The 16,720-nt window shown below is 37.2% G+C and overlaps 1 protein-coding gene across 2 annotated transcripts in view; it reads left to right on the forward strand.

The window, feature by feature from the left end:
- The window catches only part of NUP62CL (nucleoporin 62 C-terminal like), a 105,697-nt gene that overhangs the window by 67,221 nt on the left and 21,756 nt on the right, over window positions 1–16,720 (forward strand). The window contains exon 9 of one of the 2 annotated variants that reach the window (XM_025276041.2): window positions 11,672–11,738. The exons of the other annotated variant lie outside the window; for it this stretch is intronic. Within the exon in view, the coding sequence (XP_025131826.1) occupies window positions 11,672–11,738 (67 nt within the window). The remainder of the gene's footprint in view (window positions 1–11,671; window positions 11,739–16,720) is intronic. 2 annotated transcript variants of the gene reach the window in all.

Genomic DNA, 16,720 nt, shown 5'->3' on the forward strand with positions numbered 1-16,720 from the left:
CCACACTGTTCTCCATTGTGGCTGTACTAGTGTGCATTCCCACCAACAGTGTAAAAGGGTTCCCTTTTCTCCACACCCTCTCCAGCATTTATTGCTTGTAGACTTTTGGATCGCAGCCATTATGACTGGCGTGAAATGGTTTTGTGGTTTTGATTTGCATTTGCATTTGATTTGCATTTCTCTTGAGTGGTGTTGAGCACCTTTTCATGTGTTTGTTCGCCATCTGTATGTCTTCTTTGGAGAAATGTCTGTTTAGTTCTTTGGCCCATTTTTTGATTGGGTCTTTTATTTTTCTGGAATTGAGCTGCAGGAGTTGCTTGTATATTTTTGAGATTAGTTGTTTGTCAGTTGCTTCATTTGCTATTATTTTCTCCCATTCTGAAGGCTGTCTTTTCACCTTGCTTATAGTTTCCTTTGTTGTGGAGAAGCTTTGAAGTTTAATTAGGTCCCATTTGTTTATTTTTGCTTTTATTTCCAATATTCTGGGAGGTGGGTCATAGAGGATCCTGCTGTAATGTATGTCAGAGAGTGTTTTGCCTATGTTCTCTCCTAGGAGTTTTATAGTTTTTGGTCTTACATTTAGATCTTTAATCCATTTTGAGTTTATTTTTGTGTATGGTATTAGAAAGTGTTCTACTTTCATTCTTTTACAAGTGGTTGACCAGTTTTCCCAGCACCACTTGTTAAAGAGATTGTCTTTTCTCCATTGTTTATTCTTGCTTCCTTTGTCAAAGATAAGGTGTCCATAGGTGCGTGGATTTATCTCTGGGCTTTCTATTTTGTTCCATTGATCTATATTTCTGTCTTTGTGCCAGTACCATACTGTCTTGATGACTGTGGCTTTGTAGTAGAGCCTGAAGTCAGGCAGGTTGATTCCTATAGTTCCATTCTTCTTTCTCAAGATTGCTTTGGCTATTCGAGGTTTTTTGTATTTCCATACAAATTGTGAAATTGTTTGTTCTAGCTCTGTGAAAAAATACCATTGGTAGCTTGATAGGGATTGCATTGAATCTAGGAAATGGCAACCCACTCCAGTGTTTTTGCCTGGAGAATCCCAGGGTCGGGGGAACCTGGTGGGCTGCCGTCTATGGGGTAGCACAGAGTCAGACACAACTGAAGCGACTTCACAGCAGCAGCAGCAGCAGCAGCAGCATTGAATCTATAGATTGCTTAGGGTAGTATACTCATTTTCACTATATTGATTCTTGCAATCCATGAACATGGTATATTTCTCCATCTATTAGTGTCCTCTTTGATTTCTTTCACCAGTGTTTTATAGTTTTCTATATATAGGTCTTTAGTTTCTTTAGGTAGATATATTCGTAAGTATTTTATTCTTTTCGTTGCAATGGTGAATGGAATTGTTTCCTTAATTTCTTTATTTTCTCATTATTAATGTATAGGAATGCAAGGGACTTCTGTGTGTTGATTTTATACCCTGCAACTTTACTATAGTCATTGATTAGCTCTAGTAATTTTCTGCTGGAGTCTTTAGGGTTTTCTATGTAGAGGATCATGTCATCTGCGAATAGTGTGAGTTTTTACGTCTTCTTTTCCAATATGGATTCCTTTTATTTCTTTTTCTGCTCTGATTGCTGTGGCCAAAACTTCCAAAACTATGTTGAATAGTAGTGGTGAGAGTGGGCACCCTTGTCTTGTTCCTGACTTTAGGGGAAATGCTTTCAATTTTTCACCATTGAGGATAATGTTTGTTGTGGGTTTGTCATATATGGCTTTTAATATGTTGAAGTATGTTCCTTCTATTCCTGCTTTCTGGAGAGTTTTTATCATAAATGGATGTTGAATTTTGTCAAAGGCTTTCTCTGCATCTATTGAGATACTCATATGGCTTTTATTTTTCAATTAGTTAATGTGGTGTATTACATTGATTGATTTGAGGATATTGAAGAATCCTTGCATCCCTGGGATAAAGCCCACTTCGTCATGATGTATGATATTTTACATATGTTGTTGGACTCTGTTTGCAATAATTTTATTAAGTATTTTTGCATCTATGTTCATCAGTGTTATTGGCCTGTAGTTATCTCTGTTTCTGGCATCTTTGTCTGGTTTTGGTATTAGGGTGATGGTGGCCTCATAGAAGGAGTTTGAAAGTTTACCTTCCTCTGCAATTTTCTGGAAGAGTTTGAGTAGGATAGATGTTAGCTCCTCTCTAAATTTTTGGTGTAATTCAGCTGCGAAGCCACCTGGACCTGGGCTTTTGTTTGCTGGAAGATTTCTGATTACAGTTTCAATTTCCATGCTTGTGATGGGTTTGTTAATATTTTCTATTTCTTCCTGGTTCAGTTTTGGAAAGCTGTACTTTTCTAAGATTTTGTCCATTTCTTCCATGTTGTATGTTTTATTGGCATATAATTGCTGATAGTAGTCTCTTATGATCCTTTGTATTTCCGTGTTGTCTGTTGTGATCTCTCCATTTTCATTTCTAATTTTATTGATTTGATTTTCCTCCCTTTGTTTCTTGATGAGTCTGGCTAATGGTTTGTCAATTTTATTTATCCTCTCAAAGAACCAGCTTTTGGCTTTGTTGATTTTTGCTATGCTCGCTTTTGTTTCTTTTGCATTTATTTCTGCCCTAATTTTTAAGATTTCTTTCCTTCTAATAACCCTGGGGTTCTTCATTTCTTCCTTTTCTAGTTGCTTTAGGTGTAGAGTTAGGTTATTTATTTGACTTTTTTCCTGTTTCTTGAGGTATGCCTGTATTGCTATGAACCTTCCCCTTAGCACTGCTTTTAGTGTCCCACAGGTTTTGGGTTGTTGTGTTTTCATTTTCATTCGTTTCTATGCATGTTTTAATTTCTTCTGTGATTTGTTGGTTATGCAGCAGCGTGTTGTTCAGCCTCCATATGTTGGCATTTTTAACAGTTTTTCTCCTGTAATTGAGGTCTAATCTTACTGCATTGTGGTCAGAAAAGATGCTTGGAATGATTTCAGTTTTTTTGAATTTACCAAGGCTAGATTTATGGCCCAGGATCTGATCTGTCCTGGAGAAGGTTCCGTGTGTGCTTGAGAAAAAGGTGAAATTCATTGTTTTGGGGTGAAATGTCCTATAGCTATCAATTAGATCTAACTGGTCTATTGTCTCATTTAGTTTGTGTTTCCTTGTTAATTTTCTGTCTAGTTGATTTATCCATAGGTGTGAGTAGGGTATTAAAGTCTCCCACTAATATTGTGTTATTGTTAATTTCCCCTTTCATACTTGTTAGCATTTGCCTTATATATTGTGGTGCTTCTATGTTGGGTGCATATATATTTATAGTTGTTATATCTTCTTGGATTGATCCTTCGATCATTTTGTAGTGTCCTTCTTTGTCTCTTTTCACAGCCTTTGTTTTAAAGTCTATTTTATCTGATATGAGTATTGCTACTCCTGTTCTCTTTTGGTCTCTGTTTGCATGGAATATCTTTTTCCAGCCCTTCACTTTCAGTCTGTATGTGTCCCTTGTTTTGAGGTGGGTGTCTTGTAGACAACATATATAATTGTTTTTTTTTTTCATTTAAATTTGTTTATTTTAATTAGAGGCTAATTACTTTACAATATTGTATTCATTTTGCCATACATCAACATGAATCTACCATGGGTGTACACGTGTTCCCAGTCCTGAACCCCCCTCCCACCTCCCTCCCCATACCATCCCTCTGGGTCATCCCAGTGCACCAGCCCCAAGCATCCTGTATCCTGCATCAAACCTGGACTGGCGATTCGTTTCTTATATGATATTATACATGTTTCAATGCCATTCTCCCAAAACATCCCCCACTCCCTCTCCCACAGAGTCCAAAAGACTGTTCTTTTTTTTTTTTTTTCAAAAGACTATTCTATACATCTGTGTCTCTTTTGCTGTCTTGGTTTTGTATCCATTCAGCCAGTCTTTGTCTTTTGGTTGGGGCATTCAACCCATTTATGTTTAAGGTAATTATTGATAAGTATGATCCCATTGCCATTTACTTAATGGGTTCGAGTTTATACACCCTTTCTGTGTTGCCTGTCTAGAGAAGATCCTTTAGCATTTGTTGGAGAGCTGGTTTGGTGGTGCTGAATTCTCTCAGCTTTTGCTTGTCTGTAAAGCTTTTGATTTCTCCTTCATATTTGAAGGAGATCCTTACTGGGTACAGTAATCTGGGCTGTAGGTTATTTTCTTTCATCACTTTAAGTATATCTTGCCATTCCCTTCTGGCTTGAAGAGTTTCTATTGAAAGATCAGCTGTTATCCTTATGGGAATCCCCTTGTGTTATTTGTTGTTTTTCCCTTACTGCTTTTAGTATTTGTTCTTTGTGTTTGATCTTTGTTAATTTGATTAATATGTGTCTTGGGGTGTTTTGCCTTGGGTTTATCCTGTTTGGGACTCTCTGGGTTTCTTGGACTTGGGTGATAATTTCCTTCCCCATTTTAGGGAAGTTTTCAACTATTGTCTCCTCAAGTATTTTCTCATGGTCTTTCTTTTTGTCTTCTTCTTCTGGGACTCCTATGATTCGAATGTTGGGGCGTTTAACATTGTCCCAGAGGTCTCTGAGATTGTCCTCATTTCTTTTCATTTGTTTTTCTTTTTTCTTCTCTGATTCATTTATTTCTACCATTCTATCTTCTACTTCACTAATCCTCTCTTCTGCCTCCATTCTTCTACTATTTGTTGCCTCCAAAGTGTTTTTTATCTCATTTATTGCATTATTCATTATATATTGATTCTTTTTTATTTCTTCTATGTCCTTGTTAAACTTTTCTTGCATCTTCTCAATCCTTGTCTCCAGGCTATTTACTTGTGATTCCATTTTGGTTTCAAGATTTTGGATCATTTTCACTATTGTTACTTGGAATTCTTTATTAGGTAGATTCCCTATTTCTTCCTCTTTTGTTTGGTTTGGTGGGCATTTATCCTGTTCCTTTACCTGCTGGGTATTCCTCTGTCTCTTCATCTTGTTTATTTTGCTGAGTTTGGGGTGGCCTTTCTGTATTCTGGCAGTTTGTGGAGTTCTTTATTGTGGAATTTCCTTGCTGTGGGTGGGTTTGTACAGGTGGCTTGTCAAGATTTCCTGGTTAGGGAAGCTTGTGTCAGTGTTCTGGTGGATGGAGCTGGATTTCTTCTCTCTGGAGTGCAATGAAGTGTCCAGTAATGAGTTATGAGATGTCAATGGGTTTGGAGTGACTTTGGGCAGCCTGTATTTTGAAGCTCAAGGCTGTGTTCCTGTGTTGCTGGAGAATTTGTGTGGTATGTCTTGCTCTGGAACTTGTTGGCCCTTGGGTGGTGCTTGGTTTCAGTGTAGGTATGGAGGCGTTTGATGAACTCCTGTCGATTAATGTTCCCTGGAATCAGGAGTTCTCTGGTGTTCTCAGGATTTGGACTTAAGCCTCCTGCTTCCGGTTTTCAGTCTTATTTTTACAGTAGCCTCAAGACTTCTCCATCTATACAGCACCATTGATAAAACCTCTAGGTTAAAGTTGAAAAGTTTCTCCATAGTGAGGGACACCCAGAGAGGTTCACAGAGTTACATGGAGAAGAGAAGAGGGAGGAGGGAGATAGAGATGACCAGGATGAGATGAGGTGGAATCAAAAGAGGAGAGAGCAAGGTAGCCAGTAATCACTTCCTTATGTGTGCTGCACAGTCTGGACCACTCAGAGATGTTCACAGAGTTATACAGAGAAGAGAAGTGGGAGGAAGGAGACAGAGGTGGCCAGGAGGATAAAGGGGGGAATCAAAAGGAGAGAGACAGATCCAGCCAGTAATCAGTTCCCTAAGTGTTCTCCACAGGCTGGAACACACAAAGAGATTCACAGAGTTGGGCAGAGAAGAGAAGAGGGAGGGAGGAGATAGAGGCGAGCTGGTGGAGAAAAAGGAGAGTCCAAAGGGGGAGAGAGCATTCAAGCCAGTAATCTCACTCACAAGTAAAAATGGGTACTGAAGATTGGGTTCTTAAAGGTATAAAATTGATCAGAAATACCAAAAAGCCAAGATTAAAAGTCTAGAGTAGAAGTTGGATTTTCAAATCTACAATATTAACAAAAAAAAAGTCACAAGAACTATTATATATATATATATATATATATATATATATATATATGAAGATTGCTTTAAAAAATAGGGTCTCTTTTTTTTGCAAAGTAACAGTAGGTTATAAAAATGAAAATTAAAGGAGTAATAGAGGACTTAAAATTAAAAATTTTTTAAAAATAAAAATTAAAGAATGATAGGAAAAATAGTAAAAATATATCTAGGACTTTCTCTGGTGTTGTTGTGGACAGTGTGGGGTCGTTCATTTTCAAATAGTTCCTTGATATGGCTTATATTTCTCAAGATCTATAGGCCCCTTCCTATGTAGTCGGTACTATCTACAGGGTTTTAATCTATTGCACCTGTCACTTCCAAGGAGAGTGCCTCTGTTTTAGCTTCTTCTGTTTGCTGGTCTCTTTAGTGTCTAATTTCTACCCTGGTACAAGGGGGCAATGGTGGACACTTTTTTAGGCTCACTTGTTCAGTCGTGCTGTGGAGAGGGAGGGACGCTGCAAACAAATAACACTGGCACATGCTTGCAGTGTCTTGGCCACACTGGGTTTTCCCCCACTCAAGGTGTGTGTGCTTTCCCTGTCTACACTGCTTAGGCTCTAGGTTGCTTTGCCGGGAACTGTCAAAGGCTGGCCCTGGATTGTATGCACTTCCCAGATCTAAGCTGCTCAGGTTCAGGTACTCGGGTGGTCCTCTGAGGGGCAAACTCAGTTGGGCCTGCGTTTTGTGCCCTTCCCAGATCCAAGCAGCTCAGGTGACCAGGTGTCTGCTGAGCACAGTCACTGTGACTTATCGCCTCCCCTGTCCCTGCCGCTCGATTTTCTGGGTGTACAACTGGCGCACCTTCTCAGGCAGATGTTGACCGTCCAGAATCCCAAGAAGTCTTAGTTAGCAACGAAACCTGCTTGCAGTTTGGTAGATAATGCCTCTCTGGGGCCTCAGTTGCCCTCTTCCGGCTCTGGCTGCCCTCGCCTGCCTGTCACCAGAGGGGGATAGGCTGGTCTGCAGGCGGCCAGCTCTGCTCAGTCCTTTTTTCTGTGAGCAGGCCTGACGGTGTCTTAGGTTACGGCTTTTCTCATAGCTCTAGTCAGTCCTTTGTTCTGTGAGCGGGTCTGGCTGTGTCTTAGGTTAGGGCTTTTCGTGTGGTAGCTATCCCACAGCCTGGTTTGCTAGCCCAAGTTAGTTCCCTCAGATTGTCCTCGAGGCATTCAGGCCCGGTCCTTACTCTAAGCAATGCAGCCCGGGCCTCCCTTCCCAGCCCCCACTTGCTAGTGGCGGTGCAAGCGTCTACGCTGCTTCTCCACTGGGGGAGTTACCGTTGGGCACGTAATCTGTGGGGTTTAATTATTTATTTATTTTTCCTCTCAGTTGTGTTGCCCTCTGTGGTTCCGAGGCTCACCACAGGCTCGGCAGTGAGAGTGTTTCCTGGTGTTTGGAAACTTCTCTCTTTTTTAAGACTCCCTTCCCGGGACGGAGTTCTGTCCCTACCTCTTTTGTCTCTCTTTTTATCTTTTATATTTTTTCCTACCTCCTTTCGAAGACAATGGGCAGCTTTTCTGGGTGCCTGATGTCCTCTGCCAGCATTCAGAAGTTGTTTTGTGGAATTTTCTCAGTGTTCAAATGTTCTTTTGATGAATTTGTGGTTGAGAAAGTGGTCTCCCCATCCTGTTCCTCCACCATCTTAGGACCGCCCCCCCAGACAGTTGTTTATATAACATTTTACTAGCTTTTTTAATTAGAAGGAGACAGCATGGTATAGTTGAGAAAACACTAGAATTTTATTTAAGTCACTTAATCTAAGTCTTGGACCCTTTTGTAGAATGTCAAGGGTGGACTAAATGATCTTGAATTTTCCTCCAACTATAAAAATTTGCTATTCTCTACTTCAAGTGAATCTAAAATTGAACAAAAACAAATATAAATTAGTCTGAGTTTACACATGCTACCATCTTCCTGCAAGAGTTAACATTATAGACCTTCTTTTTAGTGAAAGATTAGATCACCATTGTGATTCCAAAATTCAAGATTGTTTTGTCATAGAACTTTGATGCATAAATAAATACATATAGATTTAGACATAAGGCAGAGCTGATGTCTTGTCTCTATCTTGAATTAATGTAAGATAAGTGTTCTAAACAGAGTATGTGAAAGGAAACTGTAATCCTATCCGTATCCTTTATCTCTACTAAGCCTTGGATTGTTTTATTTTGTTTTAGTAGTAGGGAGTAAATGATTTGAGTCTTGCATTTCTGTTTTTCCTGGCAAGAGTGATTGAGATGTTTAAGATGAGTGAATGCAAGGATAATTGCTTCTTGATAGCAGGACAAAAGTAGCAAGAAATCAGCAACAATTCATCTCTTTTCTCAGATAGCATTAATCATTGGACAGGAAGCAGAGAAAACATTTGCTGAACATAAAATTCTTGTAGATAATTAATTATAACCAGATCAACAAAGCCTTATTACTGTAGGCCAATACACTAGGGTAGAAAAATAGCAAGTATGTTCAACAATATTCACAGTGATGGGATTTACTTGTTTATTTTTACCATTTTCAGGGGGACATAGGAAAGACCACTTACTTTCTGGAATTTTTATTAAACAAGTTTATATTATGGTATATGATATTCAGCCATAGATTTTTATAAAATTTCATTGTTCCTACTACAAATCTTATTTCTGTTTGTTATATTAATATACACTAAATCTGTTATTTTTATTACATACCACTTAAGTGTGGTAACATTTTCGTTTCTCCTTGTTTTTCAATATTATCCTGGACTTTGCCAGTATATTTGTCTATTTGTCAAAAGTATTCTAACATTTTTAAAAGGATTAGTATTTTTGTTACAAAATAAATACATATGCTTATTCAATGTGTTAAGCTTAGAAAATATGAGAATCTGTAAAGAAAATTAAATCCCCTGTGTTACCAGTATTCTGCTAATATATTAGTATATTTCTTTCAAGTATTTTTGCTATACAGGTAAAAATACTTATTTTCTTTTAAATGGAATTAGAAACACATCTATATAAAGTTTTGGATTCTGTCTTCATTTAATTTTCTTTCATGGTATTTCCCCCAAATTTTAACCATTCTTTGAAAATATGGTTATAATAACTGTATAATATTTCATTAGAGATGACTTTACCATAATATATTCAATTATTTTTTATTGATGGAGATATTGTTGCAAAATTTTACCATTATGAAATTAACCTGATGTATGTTTAGATCTCATTATTTCTTCTGGACAGATTTCTAGAAGTAGAGTATACTGAGTTAAATGGTAAGACTTTGATGTGAAAGTCACTCAACCGTGTCGAACTCTTTGTGACCCCATGGACTGAATTCTCTAGGCCAGAATATGGGAGTGGATAGCCTTACCCTTCTCCAGGGGATCTTCCCAACCCAGGAATTGAATCCAGGTCTCCCGCATTGCAGACGGATTCTTTACCAGCTGAGCCACAAGGGAAGCCCAAGAATACTGGAGTAGATAGTCTGTCCCTTCTCCAGAGGATCTTCCCAACCCAGGAATCGAACCAGGGTCTCTTTCATTGCAGGCAGATTCTTTACCAACTGAGCTACCAGGGAAACCCTGATAGCTCAGGGTTTGATATATATTTATAAATATAAATATTAGATATATACACACACATATATATATCAGACTTCTGATATATATATATATATAATATATATTATTTTATATATATCATAGTTTGATATATATATATATAAGACTTTGATATCTATTGCAAAAATTTACATTTTGAAGGGCTGGGTCAATTTATATTATCATAGGCTGTGCATGAATGTACCTATTTTCCACATACACTTGACAACTGAATATTACCATTTATTAAAAATTGATGATTTGGAAATCTTGCTTTTTGCGATAACATGGATGGACCTTGAGAGCATTATGCAAAGTAAAATAAGTCAGTTAGAGAAAGACAAATACCATATGATCTCAGTTATATATGGAATTTTTGAAAACAAAAAACTAAAACTAAACCAAGCTTGGACTGCAAGGAGATCCAACCAGTCCATTCTGAAGGAGATCAGCCCTGGGTGTTCTTTGGAAGGAATGATGCTAAAGCTGAAACTCCAGTACTTTGGCCACCTCATGCGAAGAGTTGACTCATTGGAAAAGACTCTGATGCTGGGAGGGATTGGGGGCAGGAGGAGAAGGGGACGACAGAGGATGAGATGGCTGGATGGCATCACTGACTCGATGGACGTGAGTCTGAGTGAACTCCGGGAGTTGGTGATGGACAGGGAGGCCTGACATGCTGCGATTCATGGGGTCGCAAAGAGTCGGACACGACTGAGCGACTGAACTGAACTGAAACCAAGCTCATAAATACCCAGAACAGATTGGTGATTGCCAGAGGATGGAGGTGAGTGGTGGGCAAAATGGCTGAAGGGAGTCAAAAGGTACAAACTTCTAGTTACAAAATGAAAAAACCATGGTAGCTACAGTTAATAATACTGTATTACATATTTGAAAATTGCTAAAAGAATAGATTGGGAAAGTCCTTATCACAAGAAAAAATTTTTTTGTAACTGTATGGTGAATGTTAACTAGACTTAATGTGGTAGTCATTCCATAATATATATGAATATCAAATCATTATTGTATACACCTGAAACTAATATAATGTTATATGTATCAATTATACCTCAATTTAAAAAGTTAGTTTGGTTGATAAAAGGGCATATTTTAAAAGTTTTATATGAATTTCTTGTTCTGTCAAATGTCTCTTAATGTTCTTTACTTATTTTTGTACTATAGAAGTTAGGTGTTTTTTTTTACTGAATTGTAGGAATTGAATTGTTGACAGTTGAAATAGATTGAACCAATATATGAATATTACAAATATAAAATAGCAAAAAAAACCCATGCAATTAATACTTAGCATATTCTCAGTAAATTTCTTATCAGAAGAAATGTAAATAACTTCCCTAATTTCATTTTTTATGTTTATTTTTTGTTTACCATATCAGAATAATCATAATCTAAGAATCCTTTGTGGCTTTTTTGTGTGTTTGTTTGTTTTTCCAGTTTTTTAAATTTAATTTTTTAGTTGAAAGATAATTGCTTTACAGAACAGTTTTTTTATTTTATTTTTTGGTTATTCAAAAATTTTATTTTATTTTAATATAAATTTATTTATTTCAATTGGAGGCTAATTACTTTACAATATTGTAGTGGTTTTTGCCATACATCGACATGAATCAGCCTCGGGTGCACATGTGTTCCCCATCCAGAACCCCCCCTCCCACCTACCTCCCCATCTCATCCCCCAGGGTCATCCCAGCACACCAGCCCTGAGCACCGTCTCATGCATTGAACCTGGACTGGCGATCCGCTTCACATATGATAATGTACATGTTTCAACACTACCCTCTTAAATCATCCCACCCTCGCCTTTTCCCACAGAGTCCAAAAGACTGTTCTTTACATCTGTGTCTCTTTTGCTGTCTTGCATACAGGGTTATCGTTGCCATCTTTCTAAATTCCATATATAAGCATTAGTATACTGTATTGGTGTTTTCTTTCTGGCTTACTTCACTCTGTATAATAGGCTCCAGTTTCATCCACCTCATTAGAACTTACTCAAATGCATTCCTGTGTGTTTTTAGCTCCAGCGGATCTGCAGAATTCTGAATGTTCATTTGGAATTTCTACAGTGGATTAATCATACTTCAGGTGGGAGTTTATTTGTACCCCAAGTTATCTGTAAGTAGAAAATGTGATACAAGTCAGATTTTGTGCACCATGACCACACTCAAATAAGAGCTCAGTTGTAAGAGTACTGTTTAACATGTGTTATGTCTGTATTAATTCTGAGGAACTGTAATTGCTTATTTTTATAAAATGAAATATAGGAAGGATAAACTAGAAACTAATGAAAATAGGGGGTGTTTAGGAATGGAGTGGAGTAGGTAGGAATGGAAACAGGACTTTTCTGGGTATGCCTTTTTATACAGTTTTGGCTTCTGGACCATGTAAAAGTTTAAATATTCAAAAATTAAAATTAAACCAAAAATAATGGGAAGAAAGACAAATGCTAAAACTGAATACAAAATGAAACCAAACAAACCTGTGTAACTAATTTATAACATAAATATGCAGTTCAGATAACTTTTGTACATTGTGTTTTTGATGGTGCATCCTTACTAGGATGTAATCTTAATGATAAAAAGAACTACAAAGAAATCTTAAGCTTTCTTAATAAGTTTATCATTAGTTTCAGGATGATGCTATATATTACATATGTGTATGCTTGCTAAGTCACTTCAGTCGTGTCCCACTCTTTGAAACCCTATGGACTGTAGCCCACCTGGCTCCTTTATCCATGGGATTCTCCAGGCAAGAATACTGGAGTGGATTGCCATACCCTCCTCCAGGGGATCTTCCCGAACCAGGGATCAAACCTACATCTCTTACATCTCTAGCATTGGCAGGCTGGTAGCACCTCCTGGGAAGCCCATCATTATAAATATAGTAGAAAGCAAATGCACACATTTATTAATAATAGAAACCAAGATTTTCATTAAAAGATAAAGCAGAAATAAGATATTTTTCTTTCATATTTTGTTATAAATTTGAATTGCAAACATCAGTACGAATTACTGTTCCCTTTTTCTATACCTGGAAAGGGCCAAGAAGCAATGATATACCCTGATAGCAGTGAGCACATCTAGCACCTTGATCTTGGTTTCTAGATACCATTACCATTAAAATGAACCAAGGCTTCTTAGGGAAATATCTGATCTCAGGTCTTACACAGGGAAAGTACAGGATGAGTTTGGCACTTTTTATGCCAGAAAACAAAGATTATTCAAAAACTAATGAGATAGTCAGGACACGAGAAGGTGCTTTAATGGGCTTCTACTGGCCAAATCAGGTTTCAACATTAAAAAAGAATAATGGCAGTGATGTATTATAATACACTGAAGGAGAAAAACCTCATGAGACTACAGTGAAATTCCCAAAAAGACAGAGACAGAGAAAAATGGGAGATGCAGTGAAGAATCTTTATAGAAGCATGGAAGCTAATAATTAGAGAAGGAATGATTGTACAGCTAATAATTGTAGAAGAAATAGAGAACCACCATTTAAAACATTTTCAAAAGAGTACTTTCATTAAGGTTTTCAGGATGTTGAATACCCTACCTCATTTATATTTAAACTGTCAGTCATTTCTTGGCCAAAAAAAAAAAAAAATATATATATATATATATACAGACAGGAAATGGATCAAATATAGATTACAAGTTACTGAGTGATTTTTAACTTCATTTAGGTATAATTTATATACTCAATTTATACGCAGTCATTTTAATTGTACAATTTAATGAGAAAGTTACCATTTTGTAGCCCTGGCTTATCGATTGATTCTGGCAAGGGTCATCAAAGAATGCTAAAACCACTTAGTAATGCTAAAACTCTACCCATTATTTAAAAATTACAAAGGAGAAAATGTACCTTTGCAACAGTGCTGACAAGTACCACTTTCATCAAGTGATCAAGTTTAATATCACTAGTATTGCAATAAATTGACATTGTGTGCGTCTTGATCTGACGTGAGAAGTGCATAACATCCCATATGTAGTATTCTTATTAAAAATGTTTAACCTGAATCTAATGATAAGAAGATAATCAGACATTCTATGGATAATATATTCTGAAAGATAATTGACTCCAACTCTTGAAAAATCAGTCATGGATATCTAGAAAATTCAAAACAAAAAAAAATTAAGGAGATTGTTATAGATTAAAAGAGATATAACAATCAAGTCTACCATGTTAACTTTGATTAGATACTGGATCAAAGCCAAGAAGACATTATTTAGAACATTTAGGGAAACTGAGTATGAACTGCACATTAAATATTAAGGGATTTTTTTATTTTCCTATGTATGTTATTATGGTTATGCAAGAAAATAATTTTACTCTTAGAAGCTGCATGCTACATTTGGAGAATAAAATTAGCTGCATGCTAATTTTATTTCAAGTGGTTCAACCAAAATCATTTGTGAAGAGAAAAAGATGGAGAAATTTGTGGCAAATGGTAACAGTGGGTTAACCTAGGGAAAAGGTATTTAAATTTGTGACTTTTACTACTCTCTCAGCTTTTCAATAGATTTAAAATAAAAACTGGTGGGAAATGATTGTCATAGACCTTTGCCTAAATATGAAATATATTGAGACGTCAGTAATTGAGACAAATGGGAGCTAGTTAACCAATTTACTATTGGTAAACTAAATAGCTAGTTAACTATTTTTAAAGATGTGGTATGAAAATAATACAGGTCTTCTTATTCAGCTTTATATATTCCTCATTCTATGCATTACTAGAGGTCATCAACCATGAACTTCTGTTTCTTTCCCTTCCAAATATACCTATATCATCATCATCCATGTTTACTTCCTTCTTTCCTGTGTTAAAAGAAAAAATATCCTGTTTTATTCTAAACTATGGTTTGAATCATCAGAGGGAGGTTAAATTCTATATTGCTTTAGTTTGTGGTTCAGCTGGTAAAGAATCCACCTGCAATGTGGAGACCTGGGTTCAATCCCTGGGTTGGGAAGATCCACCAGAGAAGGGAAAGGCTACCCACTCCAGTATTCTGGCCTGGAGAATTCCATGGAGTGTACAGTCCATGGGGTCGCAAAGAGTCAGATACGACTGAGCGATTTTCACTTTAGTATTAATTACCTGATGGGGAGAGGTTTCTGAATCAGATAGATATGGATTCAAATCAAGGGATGTGTGTTGTGTGCATTCTCAGTCGTGTCCAGCTCTTTGTGACCCTATGGACTGTAACCTGCCGGGCTCCTCTGTCCATGAGATTTTCCAGGCAAGAATACTGGAATGGGTTACTATTTCCTACTCCAGGGGAATCTTCCCAACCCAGGGATCGAACCCCCATCTCTTGCATCTCCTGCATTGGTAGGCAGATTCTTTACCACTATGCCACCTGGAAGCCCTCAAGTCAAGGTATTACCACTTAAAAGTTGTGTGACCTTAATTGTAACTCAGTTTCTCTAAGTCTGTTTCCTCATTTTTAAAATGAGTAATATTTACCTTTTAGGGCTTTTGTAAGGATTAAAAGAAGCAACATTGACGTTTCCTTAAGCAGTGCCTGTTCCATGATTGGTGGTCGGTAAATGATAGCGGCAGAACTGGTTGTCAGAGTTTGCTGTGGGTGGAGATGGGTTGGGGGAGAAAGACAAATAGGGTCATATGGTTCAAAAGGTAGCTAGAGAAGGCAGTTCCACACATTATCATTGAAAACCACTTACTTAGAGAAGTGGTTAAGAACAGCTGTGATGTGGAAGCCTGTTGGTGGCTAGAGAACACTGAGGAATGAGATCATACAAAGTTTGACTCAGTTGTATTCCTGTCTGTTGCATATTTTCCTACAGTGAACAATGCTTGGATAGAGTTGGGGGGATGTCAAAATGTAATTAGGTAAAGAAAGATTATAATGATTTTTTTTTCTCTTGGCTGGGATCCTCTTTGTCATAAATGAAATCTCAAGGCTCTCAGCCACTGTTTTCCTACTAATAAAATTAAGGTTGTTAGTGCTACCAAGAACTTACTGTATTATGTAAATGAAGGAAATGTGATTCAGAGAGGTTAAACGACTTCCCTAAGAACACACAGTTAATTAGCGGCAGAGCTCAGACCAGAATAATAATCAGAATAGTATTCTTTCTACTGGTATGCTCTTAAAACAATTCTAATGTGGGCATCACTGGATATAAAAACAAATCCCAATCATTTACTTAACAGTAGAGGACACGGGTTTTCAAAATATAATGGTAGTACTTGGGTAGGATGTAAATTCTAGTGGTCTGGGTAAAGCTTCAGTCAACACAGTAAAAAGGTAGGACAATAGAGTAACGATTACTTGGAGTTACTTTTCTGCTAAAATTGAGTTGAGCTGAAGAGGCAACGAGAGCTCATACAGGTTCTCAAATGAGATGGAGAGGCCATGATAATGGAATAAAGCCTAGAGATTCTTGATACTGTGGGCTCCTTTTTTCTGTTCCCACAAGAAACCTTTCTTTTTCATATCAGGAAAAGACTTGATCAGGGAATGGAGAGTGGCAGGATTTAATTATGCTAAGAGGGTTTTTTTTTTTGGTGGTGGTGGTGGTGGTGATGGTTTATTTTACTTCTTAATAATTAATGGCATCATGTCTGCTGAAATGGTCTGTGGACTGAGAAATTTTAAGGTTAAACTTTTCAATGAATCTCTTTATTCACATCCAAATAATAGTTTTTTAAAAACCCAAAACGTATGTTTTTTTAACAATAGAAATTTTAATGGAATTTAGAAAGATGGTGACAATAACCCTGTGTACGAGACAGCAAAAGAGACACTGATGTATAGAACAGTCTTTTGGACTCTGTGGGAGAGGGAGAGGGTGGGATGATTTGGGAGAATGGCATTGAAACATGTATAATATCATATATGAAACGAGTCGCCAGTCCAGGTTCGATGCACAATACTGGATGCTTGGGGCTGGTTCACTGGGACGACCCAGAGGGATGGAATGGGGAGGGAGGTGGGAGGAGGGTTCAGGATGGGGAACACATGTATACCTGTGGTGGATTCATTTTGATATATGGCAAAACCAATACAATATTGTAAAGTTAAAAAATTAAATTAAAT

This window comes from Bubalus bubalis, chromosome X, assembly GCF_019923935.1.
Source record: "Bubalus bubalis isolate 160015118507 breed Murrah chromosome X, NDDB_SH_1, whole genome shotgun sequence".
NCBI classification, from domain to species: Eukaryota; Metazoa; Chordata; class Mammalia; order Artiodactyla; family Bovidae; genus Bubalus; species Bubalus bubalis.